We start from the raw sequence: 12,794 nt of genomic DNA, 5'->3' as shown, positions 1-12,794 counted from the left end.
AAGCACTCGCATGATGACCTGGCGTATGGTCAAATAATTTATGGTGAAGAGGACGAGAAGATAGGATTGACTAGAGGAAAAGGATCGTGCCTAGGTGAGATACGAGCAATAGATAGCAGTCGTGAACAAAACGAATACGATGTGTATAGTACAACGCCCGGCCGGCCGAGTCCGTAGACAGAAAGAGTGCTTGAGTTGTGGATAGAGCAGTCTTGTCGATACGCGCCCCGCTGCGTTATTTGGTTCTAGCACAGACTTGGTTTGGAACTTGTAGCGTCGGGATTTCATTGCGCGAGGGAACAGGCAACCTACTGTAATACGAATATTAGCCCCAAACGATACGGTCGCCGGACGCACGCACCTGGTCTAGCCATACCACATCCGGTAGACGCGCGGCCAGCCTCGCTCGGGTTCGCCTGCGGCGCCCGGCTCTGTCTGTGTGCCTTCGTCGGTCCCCACTTGCGTGCTGCCCTCTTCCGCCGCCTGAGGGGCTGCGTCCTCGATCATCGCGCGCACCTCCTCGTGCTCCTGCTGAGCGTTGCCCGAGGTCTGATTAACGTCGCTACCCTCAGACGGCCGAGTGCTACCCGACGCCGTAGCCTCGTTAGAAGCAATGGAGGCAGGTGCAATAGTCGAGGAGCCGGCAGCATTCGCAGTGACCGCTTGGGTTGCCTCGCCAACCGGGCCAGCACTCTCGCTCGACGTAGGCGCTGCTTGACCAGTCGGAACCGCCGAAGGCTCGTTCCTAAAAGGCAGCGGTGAACCCCTCACCGCCGACGCCGACGTCGGCACCTCGATCCCCACCGGCAGCGGGCGCATAGTGTCCATCCACGATTCGGACGACGCTCCATCGGTCCGAACCTCCATAACATCCATCCCCATGCGTTCAAACATATCTCGACCCAAAGGCGGTCGGCTCGAACCGGGCATGAAGGGCTGTCTGCGTGAGATAGAGGCGGGCAAGCTTGGGTCCAGGCGTCGGGGAGGCACGAACGGCGGAATGTCCATGAAATCGCCACGAGAGCCATTGAAAGCTCGCGCGCGCATCTCGGCTACGCTGCTTGAGCGCTGCGCTTGGGACGAGACCGAGGTCGAGGTCGCGGAGGTCGAGGGACCTGAAGAGGTTGGCGGCGGCGCACTGTTAAGACCAGCTGACGATGGACCAGGAGCGGCAACCGAGCCCCCCGCGGCAGAAGGACGGCGCATCGGATAGCGCATGCGTTCAGGCAAGTCGCGCACTGTATCAAGCAGCGAATCATCGAGCGACGAAGACTCGAACGAGCGCAGACGAGCGCGCGCATCCTCGAACGCCTGAAGGCGCATCCGCGCGCCCTCCTCCCGGCGGGTCTGCGTCTCCCGAAGGTTGCGCATACGCGTCTCGATTGCATGACGGGCAGGGATATCGCCCGAGGTCCAGTGGCGCCCTTCTTCCCGCTGCTCGGAGCGTCGGCGCGCAGCAAGGTCGCGTATACGCTGACTGATCACTGCTGGTTCGGCGCTGATGGCGGCGGCGGAGCGATGCCCTGCTCCGCGGACAGGCTGCCTACAAACAGGGCAGGTTTGTGCGGTCTGGAGCCATTGCTAACGAAGAGCGGTCAGTGTGGCACTTCGATAAGATGATAAGATGAAGACGGCGTGCTTACATGTAGACACTGCTGATGGAGCCAATGGCGACATCCGGAAAGCTTCGTGACTCGATCTTCGGCATTGTACTATACAAGAAGTCAGGTGTGAATCGCTCTTCACTCAGAAACAAGAACCTACATCATCCAGGCAGATCGGACAGTGAACGTCACTATCTTCATTCTTCCAGTCCTTGTATTGTGCGGTCTCAAGGGCGTCAATCACGCCCTGAGGCGTTCCCCGATGCCGCGGTTCATACGAGCCGAACCGCATGAGATCCAGCACTGGGTGTTGAAGATGCTCGTCAAGACGCTGCTAATCATGCTAAATTAAAACCTCTTGCAGATTGTTCAAGTACGAATAACTCACTAAACGTGGCAGGAGGGACAGAGGAGTGTCCATAGGGGCAGTTCTTGGGAGTACGCGCCTCTGTCGACTTTCATTTGACGACCGGTTCACGGTGGGCTGCGCTACGTCAGAACCCTGAGGGGGTTCCGGCCATCCGGCGTGCGCTGGATGTGATGAATAAGCCGCCGCATAGTCGGCAGCCTCTGGAAGCGGGCGAAATGTCAGCGATGGTGGCACAGCGTTTCGTCGCGCGTCTTGCAGTAATCGCTCGCGCAAAGCAGGGGGTATCGTCAGGGCTTCTGGAGATGGGGCTTCCCGACCTCGCGCCCTCTCTATAGGATCCCTACGCGGGAGTTCTTGGGAGTCGAGTGTGCGACGTTCGGTCTCGTCTCGCGTGATTTGCCACGTTGGGCGGACGCGGCGTCGAGGCGGTTCAGACCCGAACAGACTTGGCGCGTACGGAGGCGGGGGCCTCGACGGTGGCAACATGTTAGAGGCAGGTTGCGCGCGTCCTAGAGAGTGAAGGGCATCCAAGTAAGCGGTCTCGGGAGGGCTTCCAGAAGGGGTGGTGGGGACATGATCGATGGCAGTCACATGATGATGAGGACGGTTCGATGACGAGTCGGCCGTGCGCACTGCTGCGCGATCCTCGCTGTCCGAGGGACCCCTGCGGGTACTAGCGAAGGATTCCAGCAAAGCCTGCAGAGTGGGTTAATGAAAGATCAGCAACGAGAAACGCACAATAACATACCCTTTGCAGCAAGACGTCCTCTCCTCCCTGAGTGTCTACAGGTGGGATACTAAGAGGGCGACCCGATGTTGACGGCCCAGCAGCACTCGTAGGTGTCGACTGTGAGGTAGACGTGGGCAAGGCCCGACTGCGCTCACTTCCAGCACGCTGCAAAGTATTGTCCGCCAAGCGCTGCATCGTCGTTCGGAACGGTCCAGGTGCAAAATCCTGCGGGTTGAAAGCACGCGCCGCGCGCTCCCGTTCCGCGTCAGTGACACCCTGGCCCGCAAGACGGCGCATCATTTGCATGCCCAGGCCATTGTGCGTCGGCTGTACACTAGAGCTTGGCTGTGCGGAGTTCGAGGTATCTCCAGGGTAGCGTCTGTTCGGTGGTATCAGCGACCGCCTCGGGGTCGGACGCGCCGCTTCCGGCGTCTGCGAGGATTCTGGAGTGCCGCGCGGGTATGCTGCGCCCCAGTGCGCAGGTTGCAGTCTCGGGCGCCATGGCTCCTCGGGCAACAGGGGCCTTTGGTGTCTCAAGTGACTCCGAGGGAATGCACCGGTGCGAAGGAGGGTGGCGGGCGCGTCCTCGTTTGCAGGTGGTCGCAACGCACTCGCATCGCTGCCAGCCGGCGGTACTGGGCGCACTGGCGACATCTCACGCCTTTCCGAAGCAACACTATCGTACGAGGGAAGCGCGCGCAGAAGGCTGAGTCTCTCGTCATCGTCCGTCCGCGTCCCGTCATGCATCGTCACGTCCGTGTCCCTGGCACTTGATTCCGGCATGTCGACGTTCATGGCCGAGTCAACATGAGGGGCAGATTCGAATGGCGGGCCAGATGCATCCTCACGGGCAACGCTATTCACGTTTGAACCTGGAACGGGGCCAGACATCTCCGCGTCGAATGGATGTCCGAAATCCGGTGTCGGCAGAGGGGGCGTGGCGCTCAACGAGGAGTACACAGGGGGGAGGCGCAAGCCGCGAGACCCTCGTCGCACAGAAACCGAGCTTTCAGATGGCGGCTGAACTGAGGTGGACGACGCTGAGCCCTCCCAATTAGCCGTTGAGGACGGCCCTGCTGAAGTCGACGTCGAACCAGGCAAGACCGCGGGTGACACCGAAGGGGGTGCTGGTCCCGTGAGGAAGTCATCGAAAAGGGTTGACCTCGGCGAGGGCGGGCGCGGAGACATAGGCCTGTTAGCATCCATAGGGGGTGGCGGCCCAGGGAAGAGCATATGCTCAAGCCAGTGGACTCTGCGCTCCTCGCGATTCGCGTCTATGGTGCGCGTCAAGGCATCGTAAGCGGCAGCTCCTGTGCTGTCTTCAGCCGTGGTCGATGCCCTTCCGGCCATATTCGGTGCACTGCCAACCGTCGGTTGTGTCGCACTGACTCCGGATGCGCTCATTCTGCCCCTCGAGGGAGCGCTAGCGCTGTCACTTGCCGAGGCAGTCTCTCTGGAGCCACTTCCCGTGGCTCGCTGATTCGAGCCTGACGGCACAGTTGTATCGCTGATCATGGAGAGCATAGAACGACGGAGGCGGTCGAGGTGCTCGCTGCGGTCGTCTGCATTGATTCGCTGATCCTGAAAGGGAGGTGGGGGACGCTGCGCCGATGACGACCGTGGGCGAGCAAGCAATGCGCCAGGCTGTCCAGATGCAGATCGTCGAGTACTTGATGTCGCCGGGCGATTAGCGCTAGCAGAGGGCGGCCCCGGCCCCCCAGCAGGTGACCACCACTCGTCGTCCGACCAGTCGGTATACGGGTCATAAACGATATTTCGAAGCATGTCAGCACCAAGGGTCCTCCTATTCCCAGGCCTGCGCGGTCCGCCCTCCATTATATCAAGCTCCTGCCTCCGCCTACGACTCTCGCCCAACCGCGAGGGCGCCGCAAATGATGAGTCGATGGAGGGGTAGTAGTCAAGACCTTCGCGGCGTTGTTCGCGGCTAGTGCTCCTGTTGCGCCCCAGGCTACCGACGCGAGAGGAAGTAGCACCCGCCTCACGATGATCGCCTGCAGTACGCCTGCTTCTCGCGCTAGACTCTCGGTCCTCCAGGCCGCGAGGGTACCCCGCCACCGCATCCTCGTGAAGACCGCCACGTCGACTGAGATCAGCCCTCCTAGTGGTAGCAGACTGCTCAAGTATACGGGCCCACATATGGTCATATCTCGGGCGCGGGGGGCCTCGCCAGCGCGATGCGTTGGACCGCGAGTAAGTGTCGAAGTCAGACTCGGATGAATCAGACCAATCGGACATGCGAGGCGATGCCGACTCAGAATTCGGGGAGACGGGACGCAGTTCTGGGATCTCGGAGTCGATGTCGTCGTAGCCAACTCGAGAGGCAGAGGTATGGACCCGAGATGTGTTTTCAGCGTTCCGCGACCTGCTGACCGAGGAAGAGTCGGAAGGTTGGCGCTGCTCTGTATCACCTGCACCAGCAACGCCGTACCGCCGCAGAAGCTCCTCGTAGTCTCTCAGGAACGACTCGCGGTTATCCTCGCTGAGGCGTGGCAGCGGGAGCGTTGGGGGCTCACTCAGATGAGGGAGAGGCAAAGTCGGTGGCCGCTCGCCAACGCGGTTCCCACGTGATGGAGAGCGCACCCTGGGCCGCCTCCGCGAAACCACGCGGATAGGCTCTCGACGGGGATGCACCTCTGGATGATGACGACTGGATCCCGCCTCATGCAAATCGTTGTCGCCAGGCGGCGGGGGTGGGGGCGGCAGTTGCTCATCCTGACGCAGGAAATCGAGCGCCGAACTCAGGTGTGAATGGAACGAGCCTATCTCGCTCTCACGCAGCGCCGGCCATTCATTGGTGGGCAGGTCTACACGCGGGGGCGGCTCGGACGTCAGGGACTCGTTCGTCGGAAGCGTGAGAGGCGGCAGCGTTGGTGGGGGCGACGCAGGGCGCGCGCGAGAATTCGGCTCGGCGGGCGCCTGCACATCGTCGCGGAGAACGGAAAGGGCATTGTTGAAGGCGCGATAGCGCTCGACGGACGATCTATACGGATCTTGCTGGGTAGAAGGCGAAGGGAGCGCTGGAGATGGTGGACCGAAGGGCGCGAGCACGTCTACGTCCGCCGCGGGCATATCAACATCGAATGCGGGTGGCGTTGGGAGCCGCGGGGGTGTATCGATCGGGCGGCTACTGCTGAGGTTGGAGGGAGCGGCGGCGCGGCTTGAAAACGGCCCCATGCTGCTCGAAGATGTCAGGGAAAGAGAAGATAGGTGTTTCGCGGCGGGCCACGCACCTGCTATTGTTCTGATCATGCGCTGACATGACGGGCGGTGCAAAGGCCGAGGGATGCGCTGTGTCTCCTCTTGTCTGCCGACTGCTGCTCGGACCTGCAAAGGATGACCCTGGCCTTTCTTCGTCCGAACTTGTTGGGTCGTTTATGCCGTCGCCAACGACGCTCGCGCTGCGAGCGCGCTTCGCTTCGCGATCACCGCCGCCGTCATTATTGGAGTTCTGAGATGGGTTTTCTTCGATGTCTATACCTAGTTGACCGAATGAGCGCTTGAAAGACGTCGAATTGGACGGTATATTGAGCTGCAACTGCGGCGGAGGTGGCGAAGACATGGCCGTTCTATGTAAGGACCGAAACGGAATCAAATGTGGGTTGTTACCAATTTAGAGGCTGAGTCAGCAGATTGATGTGTATTGGCGTCGACGCGGTGCTCAAGCAAAGGATGTGGCGTAAGGAGGGATGCTATTCTAGATGAGAGGGGTCAAATGGCAAGGTCATGCGAGAGACAAAACGATGGGTGGACTTTTATGGCATGGCCACGTGGACTTTGTGAACCTTCAAGGACTCACCTGCAGGTAGTGATAGAGGTCGCACCGTCTTCTTTGTAAAGGAAAAAAAAATCGATATGAGTGTGGGACATGTAGCGTTGCAGAGAAGGCAATGAGAAAAGGGGTGACGACCGTGACCATGTAAGCGAAGGCTGTCGCTTACCAAAGCATGACCGCTTCACTGTCATTACTAGCGGGAGAAAAGAGTGTCTTATACCAGCAGTATCTTGAGTAGCGTGCGCCCTGGCATGCTCACAGGCGCCAAGAACTTCGAACTTCAAGGAAAGTCGAACTGGTCACGTGCTCTGCACGTGTGCATGGAACGGCGTTGCCCGCCGGCCAAGTTCGAAGCGCCTTGCCTCTTGTCACATCGCGCGTCGCGCGAAGCATTGATTTGACTGCAAACTCTGAAGCTTTCTCCTCCGCTCAGCTTTCCTCAGTCCGCTCATGTACGCCAGATAGCTCCCATTTAGATAGTCGATCAGACTGCATAGCGAGTCTGCATGCTTCTCGAATCGATTGCGGATGCGATATTCTATCCTTTCTGGTCGATAGAATGTGAGTCCTTGAAACTTCCTCTTTAGACGGCTGCGAAGTTTACACATGCCATGTCTACAAAGCAGAAATGACTGCCTTGCATGGAGCATACAGTTTTCGTTCCGCATAACCACGCCTGTGCCACATAGCCACGCCTGTGGGTATTCGTGCGTCTTCCTATTGTTTAGGTGTTCGTCTTCTGTCACCATTGACTACGCCTCCCATGCCGCAAAGGAACTTGCTGCTGGTCAAAAGGTCTCTGAGGGGGAGAGGGAAGCAAGGAGATACGCCCACTTCACGACCTCCGTCCGCCACATACTACATCGCACGACCATCGCCTACGACCATCCGACGCTAAAACATGTCTACGATATCCCACGACTCGCATCCCTTGCCTCAGCCGGCATTCCAGCACGCCACCCCCAACGAACAGCCTCAGATCACTCCAGTTCCGGGGACTGCGCAGCGCATCCCTGGCCGCGTACAGGCGACCGCCGTCTCACTCCCTCTCTTCGGTTCCTTGAAGAGTACCACCTTGCTCCGGCCGCTGACAGGCTTTGGGCTTTTGTTGAAGCAAAAATCCTTCGCGCCCGCGTCATTCGCGGTGAAGCTCCTGGCCGGCACCGTCGCCGGAAAACTTCTCTTTTCCTTCACACGCAAAGGGAAGTCCGACGTCGAGGGAGGAAACATTACTCCACCCGGAATCCCTCCCCCCTCGCCATCGGATGACACCGCCGTCGAGCCCGAGCACCCTCGAGGCTGCCTCTCGACCGTCGCCACATATATGCAGTGGATCATCTCCCTGCAAATCCTTTGTGTGGAAGCCGCGGCGCTGGCCTCCTTCAGCAGCGTAGTCGCTATTCTCATCGGCCAGCAAGTTCTCAAATCTGAACATAGCGCATTCGACGTCACTGCCGCATCCGCTGCCTCCGTTGGCGCTGTCGGCGGGGTTGTCCTCTTCCCTTTGTACATAGTCGAGACTATGTTCCTCCATGTCCTCCCATTCTTTCTTATTCGGTGGCCTATAATTATGGGCGTACGCGCTGCGATGGGAGCAGTGGGGGCCGCGGTCCTGCGTACAGCCATAACTCAGGACGACTTCTTGTCCGTCAAAGAGAGCGCACTAGCCGCAATGGTTGGACCAGCTATAATGGCGGCGGTAGAGGAAATCTTTCTGGTCTTGGCGGCTCTATGCAAGGTTTGTGCAGACGACGATTGAGTGTGCCTGCCCATGTGTATTCCGCGTCCATAGTTTTTCTGTCTCTTCGGACCCACAGCGCGTTTCGATATTCTACATCGTAATTCATACATACAAGATAGACCGTCCTACTCATCATCTTTCTCCTTCGTACATACAAATAAAATTCGATGCCTCATCGTACACTTGGGCGTCACGCCTTTATGGCGCGTCCCCTGTATGCACCTAGAGGCGTCCACGTTGACCTATGGGATCGACACGCCCACGATGACCGAGGCTTCCCTCTACTTGGGCTTCGCTACCTGCCCGCACGCCTTGCACTTCCGCAGATCCTCCTCCGCCTGCCAACGACGAATGACGGGCGCGAGTTGCGTACCCTGAGGGAAGGTCAACAAAGTGCCCCAAAATTCCTTCGACCATGACTTACCAGATCCGTGACATGCATGCTCTCCTCGTAGATGATCGTAGGCTCTGCGTGCTCCGGGTTCTTGCAATACCAGCGCAGGCGATCTAAAGGCGAGAATGAGTATCTATGCATACTACCACCTCTCGCCTCTCAAGGAGATCAACCCGTGTTTACTGACCGATGCTACCCTCCGGCCTCTCCCTCTCCAAGACGAGGCCAATGGTGTTCGCGAAGCGCACTGGGTTGTGCGGCGTGTTGGCAGGGAGCAAGAACATCGAGCCCTATAACGAGAGAGGATAAGCAATCCACAACGGCATGGCAAGCGATTGGCTCGCACGTACCTCCTCGATATGGATATCCCGGAACTTCCCCTCATCCACGACGCGAAGCAGCATCGCGCCCTTGTGTTGGTAGAACCATTCCTGGGATCAGAAAGCAGCCAAATTGTTGAAAGAGACGCGACGCGAACCCAGCGACTGACCTCCGTCTCGTTCACATGGTAATCATTACGCTCATTCGGCCCACCGACGACCATGACGATGAAGTCACCTGCAGCGTACTTCTCAGTCCGAGCCCTCGTCAATCAAAGATAGAGCTCACCTCCCCTATACAGGCAGAAGTTGTTCACAGGCGGCTGAAGGCGATCGCCATTCTCGGCGAGCCAAGCCTTGAAGTTAAGAGGCGGAGCGAGAGGCATCGTAGATGATTGGCGTATGCCGGAGACTGAAGAAGTGATGTAGGAAGTCGTCAGAATGCGAACGACAGTCTTATAAACTAAGTCGTGGGACAGCAAGGCCTATCTGACCAAGCGCTGTCTAAGCCCGATATTGGTGGCTTATGGAGATCGGGATGACTCGTGTGAAGGTCCCAGAGCGTGTCGCCACTGTCGCCGATGTGTATGGAGAACGGTGGAAGGCAATGAGGGGGCTTTATGAGAGGAGGATGATAGAAGGGAGATGAAGCAGCCTGTCAGACGAGTCAGCCTCGCATATCGCCCTCGCTGATCACCGAGACGCACCTGTCGATCTATACGGTACGCACCCGCCGATCACAAGAGGCTTGCTGATGGATGGATAACGCAGCAGAGCGATACGGACGTCGTTCACGCCTGGGCGAGTCGAGGTAGAACGAGAGCGGAGTTGAGGGTTGGGATGTGGCGCGATGTCGGACGTTCGGGATGACGCGCAAGTCAGAGCTGCGCGTTCAGGCTGATGAAGGGAAGACCCAAGCACTGGAGAGTCCGGACGCTTGCCGAGGCGCTGCAAAGGTCAAAAGCAAGGAGGGGCTGAAGGTCTCGACGGAGAGATCGCCCCTATCCATTCTGAGTGCTATACTTACTGATCGAGCCGTTCCTCATGCAGTCGCGATCCTGACGACGACACGCAACGTGATGCGGCGACGGCGGCGTGCCGACTGTAATCGTGGACTCATCGTATGCCCCCTCGGCAGGTCCCTGGGATCTGACAGCGTATGCTCCGGCAAGGCAGGTTGAGATCACTCAGCCACGGTGATGGACGCGATAAGGAAGTACGAGGGCATTGTATTCGCTGCAGTCAAGGAAGGGACACAGCGTTCTTCACTGCAGTCATGAAGGGAGGAGTCAAGGTCGGAGAACGTGGACGTAGAGTGGGTGGTTCGAACGACGATCGCGACATCAGCGGACATGGCGCGGATATGAGCTCCTCTTCGGTCATGAAGAAATGCCTTTTCCCTTGTGACGCTGCCTCTTATATACCCCTACACCGGCCGGCGAGACCGCCTCAGTCGCCGCGACGGCGACTATGCACGGCGTGCCGGCCATCCCAGGACTAGTGTACAGCAGGAGCTGCGAGCGTGTATTGCCAGTCATTTAACTGAGCCACGTCGTCCACTTGTTCTCCTCGCCCAGGATTACTTCAGATATCTGCTTTGCCACCTCGCGGTCTGCCTGCTCGCTCGGATGTAGCTCGTCGAACCTGAAAGCGCAGTCTGTAAGGTGACCTTACAGATCGATATTCGGGCACTCACCAGAGGTAGCTATCCCTGTCCGTCCCCTCAACGGTCGTGCAGTCTCCAGGATCGCTCGTCGATTCTCCCACCTCGAACACGCAAGCATGGACCGCGCCGGTGACGTTGAACGGTGCAGTGCCATTCAGGTAGTCCGCCGGGTTAGCGTACATATCGGCGAAGAGAGAATGAGAGTCGAAGAGGCCTGTCATTCTGATGGTCAGCAGGTGCAGTCATGTCGCTCTTCGAAAGCGATGAAGGTGAGCAACACTCACCGACGTGCGCCCCATCCAGCTTCGGCGCCAGCTGCTTGAGCAGCAGCTCTGCGATTTTGTTCCCCGACGTCGTCAATTCTCGCATGAACACACTCCATTCGGTCGCATTCTTCGGTGCCGTCCAGAACTTGGTCGGATACGCATTTGGTGAGTACGTCGGAACCGTCTCCAGTGGGATCATCTGGGGTGGAATTGTCAGTATATTCCTCGACTTGGAAAGCATTCGAATATCAATCAACGCTGTACCCACATTTTGGAACAAGAAATTCCTAGCCCCATGGTCATACAGCTCCTGTACCCAATCCACCGCACACCCCACCGTATCCACAATCGTCGCATCCGAAGGGACAGTCGAATTCGAGCTCTTATCCTCCAGCCGCGTGGGCCCCGTCAACAGCGCGTTCGACCCCACGTCGTTTGTCCCAATCCAGAGCGTGAACAGCGTCTTCTCCGCATCAACGTCGGATGGGACCGTCCCGTTATCCAGTCCAGCATAGTACGCTGGCAGCTGGCTCTCGAAGAGCGACGGGAATGGCCGGTAGGTAATTTTATTCGAGCACGTCGCGCCGGAGCGCGCGAATGGGTATAGGGTAACGGTTGAGTTCGACGCGTCGCTGGCGTACTGGACGGCGTATTCCGGCCATGCGATGCCGCCGTCGCCGACATTCTGCACGTCAGTGTAAGAGTCTCCGAAGGTGACGAGATTGGTGATTGTATTGGGGGAAAGGGATGCGAGGGATGGTCTGGCGAGGCAGAGGAAAGCGCCAGAGACAGCGAGAGAAGAGAGCATAGCGAGCATAGTCAAGGTTTGCCTTGCGCAGACCTAGCGAGAAACACGAGCTGGATGACCGTTAGTCACAGAGCAGGTCGCTCAGGTTTGTCGGAGATAACGCCGTCAGAAGATAACCAAAGAGTTGACGCAGGCGTCCGTCTGCACGCGCGACGACCGTCTCGCAGTCGCCTTTATACCATCCCTTCCTCCCTCATCCAAGGTCATGGGACGTAGACGGGCCGCTTCAACAGGGTGCCATGCGTAATGTTGCCGGCGAAAGCAACCTTAACGGAGGATAGTCGGTCGCTGAACATAATGGACGGACGGAAGCGGGAAGTTCGAAGCCCGTGACGTGACAAGCCGGCCCGTGACAGCCCGTAAACACACACAAGCAAGGTATCACAACACCCATCCGGAGTTAGCCGGCCTCCTTCAGGGAATCTCTTTCTCTTTCTGTCAGGCCGAGTTGCGCGGATACTCACTGGAATATCTCCGAGCATATCGGGAATGTGCCGCGGTCGTGTCCGCTGTGGGCTTTGAAACGGATATGGGCCGCGCTTATTTCTGACATCGATTCATCCACAAAAGGTGGGACAGAGAATCTGGCCTCAGGTATGATGCGCTGCACGTAAGCCAGCAGGCGAGAGCAATGAAACTGGGGAGCACTGGCTCTTCGTGATCAATCGAGCGCGAACCAGCCGGGAAGGATATGAGCTCCTCTCAATATTATCTACGGGACATGATTTGAGATTGGCCACTCGAAAGGTAGCGCTGCATCTGAGAATATATGATCCAATAAGCTATACTACAACTAGAGGAAGAAGAGAGAATCTCTCCTCAAGAATCGTGCTCCTGACCTTTGAGTGGAATTTTTCAGAGTGAAGTTGAACAATTGTGTCACGTGACAAATCACATGTCGGGTCCGAACTGGACCGTCACCTCGCCTCCTTAGACAGCTCGACGTGGTTTGCGCCCTGCCGCCTTGCTCCGGTGTCAGACTGTATGAGATATCGTGTAAATACGACGGTATTCGGAAAAGTGGACACCTTCTGACGCGGGCAAGGGCGCCAACGTTGTATACAGCTGTGCCACAAATCGATACGACGGCAGACCAGAAGCC

At 58.0% G+C, this 12,794-nt stretch overlaps 5 protein-coding genes across 5 annotated transcripts; 1 reads left to right on the top strand and 4 right to left on the bottom strand.

Moving 5' to 3' along the window:
* Window positions 1-42: 42 nt before the first annotated feature.
* Window positions 43-1,673, bottom strand: SCHCODRAFT_01039703 (uncharacterized protein). The gene is made up of 3 exons (XM_003026900.2): window positions 1,644-1,673; window positions 362-1,581; window positions 43-311 (listed from the first exon to the last, which is right to left on the bottom strand). Exon 2 carries the CDS (start codon window positions 1,369-1,371, stop codon window positions 367-369), a length of 1,005 nt encoding a protein of 334 aa, XP_003026946.1. The 5' UTR covers window positions 1,372-1,581; window positions 1,644-1,673; the 3' UTR covers window positions 43-311; window positions 362-366.
* SCHCODRAFT_01075783 (uncharacterized protein) lies at window positions 1,656-1,878 on the bottom strand (the record flags this gene model as incomplete). The annotated part of the gene is made up of 2 exons (XM_050340978.1): window positions 1,656-1,712; window positions 1,765-1,878. Coding segments are annotated over 2 exons (171 nt in total), but the record flags the coding sequence as incomplete, so codon positions are not given.
* A 5,147-nt stretch (window positions 1,879-7,025) lies between these two features.
* SCHCODRAFT_02591685 (uncharacterized protein) lies at window positions 7,026-8,256 on the top strand (the record flags this gene model as incomplete). The annotated part of the gene is made up of 3 exons (XM_003026804.2): window positions 7,026-7,058; window positions 7,121-7,204; window positions 7,272-8,256. The coding sequence occupies exon 3, from the start codon at window positions 7,399-7,401 to the stop codon at window positions 8,254-8,256; it is 858 nt and encodes a 285-aa protein (XP_003026850.1). The 5' UTR covers window positions 7,026-7,058; window positions 7,121-7,204; window positions 7,272-7,398.
* On the bottom strand, window positions 8,255-9,704 carry SCHCODRAFT_02641761 (3-hydroxyanthranilic acid dioxygenase). The gene is made up of 7 exons (XM_003026901.2): window positions 9,660-9,704; window positions 9,242-9,607; window positions 9,123-9,190; window positions 8,983-9,063; window positions 8,820-8,922; window positions 8,663-8,745; window positions 8,255-8,612 (listed from the first exon to the last, which is right to left on the bottom strand). Exons 2-7 carry the CDS (start codon window positions 9,336-9,338, stop codon window positions 8,520-8,522), a joined length of 525 nt encoding a protein of 174 aa, XP_003026947.1. The 5' UTR covers window positions 9,339-9,607; window positions 9,660-9,704; the 3' UTR covers window positions 8,255-8,519.
* Window positions 9,705-10,174: 470 nt separating this feature from the next.
* Window positions 10,175-11,915, bottom strand: SCHCODRAFT_02641759 (uncharacterized protein). The gene is made up of 4 exons (XM_003026902.2): window positions 11,153-11,915; window positions 10,903-11,083; window positions 10,649-10,832; window positions 10,175-10,596 (listed from the first exon to the last, which is right to left on the bottom strand). The coding sequence occupies exons 1-4, from the start codon at window positions 11,699-11,701 to the stop codon at window positions 10,491-10,493; spliced, it is 1,020 nt and encodes a 339-aa protein (XP_003026948.1). The 5' UTR covers window positions 11,702-11,915; the 3' UTR covers window positions 10,175-10,490.
* Window positions 11,916-12,794: the final 879 nt, after the last annotated feature.

This window comes from Schizophyllum commune (assembly GCF_000143185.2).
Source record: "Schizophyllum commune H4-8 unplaced genomic scaffold SCHCOscaffold_13, whole genome shotgun sequence".
NCBI lineage: Eukaryota > Fungi > Basidiomycota > Agaricomycetes > Agaricales > Schizophyllaceae > Schizophyllum > Schizophyllum commune.
This window is presented reverse-complemented; position numbering and strand designations above follow the sequence as displayed.

Coding starts and splice junctions, on each gene's coding strand:
- SCHCODRAFT_02641761 (XM_003026901.2), bottom strand. CDS start 9,338: ATGCCTCTCGCTCCGCCTCTTAACTTCAAGGCTTGGCTCGCCGAGAAT. Junction 8,923..8,982: donor GGGATATCCATATCGAGGAG/GTACGTGCGAGC, acceptor CTCTCGTTATAG/GGCTCGATGTTCTTGCTCCC. Junction 8,613..8,662: donor GCATGCATGTCACGGATCTG/GTAAGTCATGGT, acceptor ACCTTCCCTCAG/GGTACGCAACTCGCGCCCGT.
- SCHCODRAFT_02641759 (XM_003026902.2), bottom strand. CDS start 11,701: ATGCTCGCTATGCTCTCTTCTCTCGCTGTCTCTGGCGCTTTCCTCTGC. Junction 11,084..11,152: donor GGAATTTCTTGTTCCAAAAT/GTGGGTACAGCG, acceptor ATTCCACCCCAG/ATGATCCCACTGGAGACGGT. Junction 10,597..10,648: donor GACAGGGATAGCTACCTCTG/GTGAGTGCCCGA, acceptor CTGCGCTTTCAG/GTTCGACGAGCTACATCCGA.
- SCHCODRAFT_01039703 (XM_003026900.2), bottom strand. CDS start 1,371: ATGCGCAACCTTCGGGAGACGCAGACCCGCCGGGAGGAGGGCGCGCGG.